Raw genomic sequence first — 4,890 nt, 5'->3', positions numbered from 1 at the left:
AAACAATTGTACTAAATTAACTAAAGGCAAGTGTTTTTTACTCTTCTCTACTGTTTTTTGTTCTGTGTGTATCAAAGATATCGCTATCAATCTGGAGTAATAATTTGTAGTTTTGAAATCAGTAGTTCTTTGACTGCTATTTCGAAATTCTCAGTATGTTGGAGAAGCAGGTTACTGTCAATCCCTATATATTTATGATTATAAATTTTTACCGAAGAAGGTTTTTTCATACTGAGCTACCCGGCAAAATTGTTGATTATTAATTTTATTACTAATTGACGATTCCCTGCCCTGCATATCTATATATATATATATATATATAATGGAAAACGGACATCAATCGAAGATGATGATGATAAAAAGCAGTGTATTTCAATAGAAAGATGGTAACCAAAATGGATGCATTAAATGGAAGAATACTATAGCAGATTTTTCTAAAGACATCATATATACTGATGCAGCAGATACAATACATTCTAAAGTTTGGGTCAACAATGATATTTCTTCACAAACCTTGAGCATCACCAGGTGAATATTGTCCACGTCCACGAAGTTCTTTTATAAGTCCACCAAAACTCTTCTCAAAAGGGTACTTCCCACTAAAATCAAAGAACAATTTTGCTCCAAGCATGGTACCAAGCCAACCATCTGGATTGTATTTTTTCTGCATCATCATTGGAATGTAGTCTTTACGTAATCGAAATGTGTATTCAGCTTCTGAAATAATTTAAAGAAAAAGAAAAGCAATTAATTTCTTTAAATGTTGCAGAAAAGTAATGAAGTAAAAATCTTTAACAAAGAAAAATGAGAAAAAAACCATAAGATTTTTCTTATGATTTTGTCAAGAAGTTGACACTGTCTGTGATAATCACTAAATCCTTTAGCATTCAGAGTATTCTACCGCATGTAATGCTTATTAATCCACATTGTTTCAATTAATCCTGCATTATCTCATAGCTTTGAGATTTTGATGAGGTGAGTGGTTATTTTTAGAATGACATTGTAGGGTAGGTGTGAGAAACCGGATTTGGCCAGTTTGGATATAAAATGGCTAGAATATTTGGGCCGGATATGGCAGGTTTAAATGCTGAAGGATTAATGTGGCTTTTTAATTTGATACATAAGGCCAGGTGGTGAGCTGACAGAATAGTTCAGTGGAATTTCACCTGTCTTTACATCCTGAATTCAAGTACTCCTGGGGCCAACTGTGTCTTCCGTCCTTTTGGAGTTGAGAAAAGTACTAGTTGAACCAGTTGGGGTGGATATAACTGACTTAGCATGTCCCCTGAAATTGCTGGCCTTGTGCCTAAATTCAAAAGCAATTTAGGCAGAAAGCTTGGAGATTTTAGGGGCAGGCTTAGTTGATATCATTGTCTAACCCCACCCTTCATATTTCTGCAACTTAATTCTTAGCCAGAATCAGCAAAACTTACATATGTGAGAAGGTCGTACCTTTTGAATTACAGATACAACCGACCTGTTGGGCTTCAGTACAGTTTCTGTCTACCCTTGCAGGTCGTACCTCAGCATTGCTGCACACAATTAATTGAAACCACTAAAATATATATGATGATGATGATGATGATGCTGATGATAATGATGACCATATGGTGTGCTGGTGCCACGTAAAAAGCAATCAAGCTAGTGTCACAGATACAGCATCCCCATTGGTGTCACACGTAAAGCATTGGTGCTGGTGCCACATAAAAAGCACCCAACACTCTCTGTAAAGTGGTTGGCATTAGGAAGGGCCTCCAGCTGTAGAAACCATGCCAGAACAGACAACTGGAACCTGGTGTGGCTCCTGGCCTTGCCAGCTCCTGTCAGAACATCCAACCCATACCAGCATGGAAAACAAACATTTAATCATGATGATGATTATGATGATTATGGTGTGTTCTGTAATTTTCCTGTCAGTTATAGTATATTTTATATTCTATGAGTTTCGCTTCTCACCTGTACGACAGCTAGGGCTTTGTTTGTATTTCTCAGACATGCAAATTAAGACAACAGCAGCGTTTTCTATACCACTAGCCATGGCTTGTAAATTCGAAGGCCCCATACAGTCAACATCTATCCATAACTGGTAACCTTCTTCCTGAAAGAAAAGAGAAGTTAGAATGCTAATAAATACATTGACCAATTAGGATCTTCTAACTTTCATCTAGAATCGTAGCAGACTTCTTGGTGCTACCACAAAACATTTAAAAACAATTTTCCCCTCTTTTCAAAGAATGGTTTTTCTTGAAACTTCAATATTTTCGTCTCCCCATGGTAGCTGAACATAATCCATCCAGTGTTCGGCTGACATTAAGTAAAACATATATTGTCACAAATATTCAGGTTGGGTTTCTTGTGTGATCACAACTTCCTCCTTTGTTCTCACCTGTATCAGAAATATTAAACCTGATCTTGGCGCATTCTCCTTCAGTCCTAAGGGACATGTAGCTGTATGCATATTCCATACAACAGGTGTATATATATATGTGTGTTGCCCAAAAGATTTGAAAAAATTATTCAAGTAAACGTTGACTTCCTTTTCCTTGACTGTTGCCCAAAAATCCTTGGTTCCAATTTTTTAGGTGTCAGCTCGGCTAAAAAGGGTGTTGCTTAGGCAACGCTCTGGCATCTGCCACTGCTTCCCCTAGTTGCTGTGCAGTGGAAGCAAATTTCTTAACCACACAACCATATCCATGTCTTAGCTGTCAGAAACGAAAGCTTTATTGCAACAGATCTGGAAATAAATTCCATTTCTTTGATCATTCCAGATTGAATTCTGAACTGATTTTGTTTGGTGTATATTTTATGAAAGTCGACTCTTGCCTCTTTTTACCTGTTAAAAATTCATTCATTGTTCTGTTACATATCACACGTGATAGCTTACACTATAAAAAAACAATGATGTCCACCTATAAATGAGCAATGAACTAACTGAAATGTTTAGGTGGTGTCTCATGACACAGAATAAAATACCATTGTCGGGGGGGGGGGGAATTTCTGGAATGTGGGAATTTTGGGTGAAAAAAATTAAGGTGATGAAAGATAAGAGAATTCTGGAATTTTCAGTACAATGCCAGAAGGTTGTGTGTGTATGTGGGAAGTGCAAGAGAAGGAGAGAGAGAGAGGGGGGAGACAGTAGAATAGAGATGGTAGCAAAGTGCTGGGCATATGCCACGATATGGTGAGACAGGGCGTGGGTGTGGGTGGAACACGCAGGTCAGAAGCTAGCGGATAGCAATGATACAGGACCAAGAGAAGTGATGTGGTTTGGTTTGTTGTGGTTTGGTTTGTTGTGGTTTCGTTTGTTGTGGTTGAGTGTGAGAGAGCTTTTCTTGTTAAGTGTGCTTGGGACACACAGTGCTTCTAGAGCTCAGTTTCGCTCACATGGACAGGCTTCTTTCAGTTTCCATTTACCAAATCCACTCACAAGGCTTTGGTCAGTCTGAGCCTATAGTAGAAGACACTGATGATGGTGGTGATGTGTTGGAATGTACTCTTGAGGAAGAGTGGAGGGTGGAAATAAGTGAAGTGTCACAGAGGATTGGAGAGGGTGAGTGAGCAGGGGCAGGGAATAGAGGTGGGGGGGGGGCAGTTTCATAAGAGTGTGAGCAGAGATGGTTGGAGAAGAAGTAGAGGTGGTCGTAATGAGTGATGGTGAGAGATATATATTCCTGTAGGAAGCATGGCATCAGAAAAAGTGACACCTTCCTGAAGTAACACGTGAGTGCCACCTTTATTGCTACCTGACAATGTTTATTATTTTTTTTTTTTAATTTTAAAACCAATATATTTTTTCCAACTCAATTAACTCTTAGCTTTAATTATTTCATACTAACTCCAGATGTTGTTATTATTTGTATTCTTTTGTACATAAATCAATAACATTATTATATAGAGTTACATATCATCAGTGTCGTCATCACCACCACTGTCGATGACGACAATGATGACGATGACAATGATGACAGCAACGCTGATGACGACAATGATAATCCTTTCTACTATAGGCACAAGGCCTGAAAGAGTTTTTACAGCTGGTGTCCAAGTAACTCTCAGGACAAGACCCTTGAACTGAGGTGGGGAGGGGAGGAGTAGAATGTGATGGAAATGGAGGAAAGAATGGTAGTTATAAGGAGATGGAGGTGTGTGTGGTGATGTTGGATTTGTTTTGATACTTGAGTATGCAGATGTCAGGATGGGCAGAAGAGTCCTTTGGTTTCATCTCCGTCACAATAGATGTCTTCTCAATTAATTCAGAAGTGGTCCGTCCGTCCGGTCAGCAAGTCATCAATTGTTGAAGTTCATTGTCTGAGTTAATAAATAATATTTTCTTAAATGTCCTTTTCATCATTTTGATGGTATAATGGTATAATGGCATGGGAAATGGCATGGTTGTTATTTTGGTTGATAGTTTATGCTCTTCCCTCATTCTGTTATGTGCTAAAGGCAGTCAGTATTTTTCTGTTTCAAACACTGACCACCTCCAGCATATAATAGACCAAGGGGAGAACGTTTAAGCAATTAAACAAAATAACAACCACTATTTTCATGTGCTATATGCTATATATTGGTACATCTTCGTATGACCCCCACCCCAAAAAGTAGTATTGCCAGTAGATATCACTAGGCTGGCATAAAAAATAGGGGCTTAGGAAGGGCATCCAGCTGTAAAAACCATGCCAAAACAGACACAGAAGTCTGGTGCAGGCTCCTGCCTGGCCAGCCCCTGTCAAACCGTCCAACCCATGCCAGCATGGAAGGAGGATGTTAAACGATGATGATGATGATGATGATGATTCAAAATGTTTCCTGTATACAAACTTAAAGGATATATATATATATATATATATATATATATATATGTGTGTGTGTGTATATATATCTATATCT

At 38.4% G+C, this 4,890-nt stretch overlaps 1 protein-coding gene across 5 annotated transcripts in view; it reads right to left on the bottom strand.

The window, feature by feature from the left end:
• LOC106868605 (uncharacterized) overlaps positions 1-4,890 on the bottom strand; it is a 160,249-nt gene that overhangs the window by 5,084 nt on the left and 150,275 nt on the right. For all 5 annotated transcript variants that reach the window (XM_014913947.2, XM_014913946.2, XM_014913948.2 and 2 more), the window contains 2 exons: positions 1,957-2,098; positions 514-717 (listed from right to left, as the gene is read on the bottom strand). In XM_014913947.2, coding sequence (XP_014769433.1) covers positions 514-717; positions 1,957-2,098 — 346 coding nt within the window. The remainder of the gene's footprint in view (positions 1-513; positions 718-1,956; positions 2,099-4,890) is intronic.

The sequence above is a fragment of the Octopus bimaculoides genome, chromosome 14, assembly GCF_001194135.2.
Source record: "Octopus bimaculoides isolate UCB-OBI-ISO-001 chromosome 14, ASM119413v2, whole genome shotgun sequence".
NCBI classification, from domain to species: Eukaryota; Metazoa; Mollusca; class Cephalopoda; order Octopoda; family Octopodidae; genus Octopus; species Octopus bimaculoides.
Note: the sequence above shows the minus strand (reverse complement) of the source record. Positions and strands in the feature narration are given on the sequence as shown.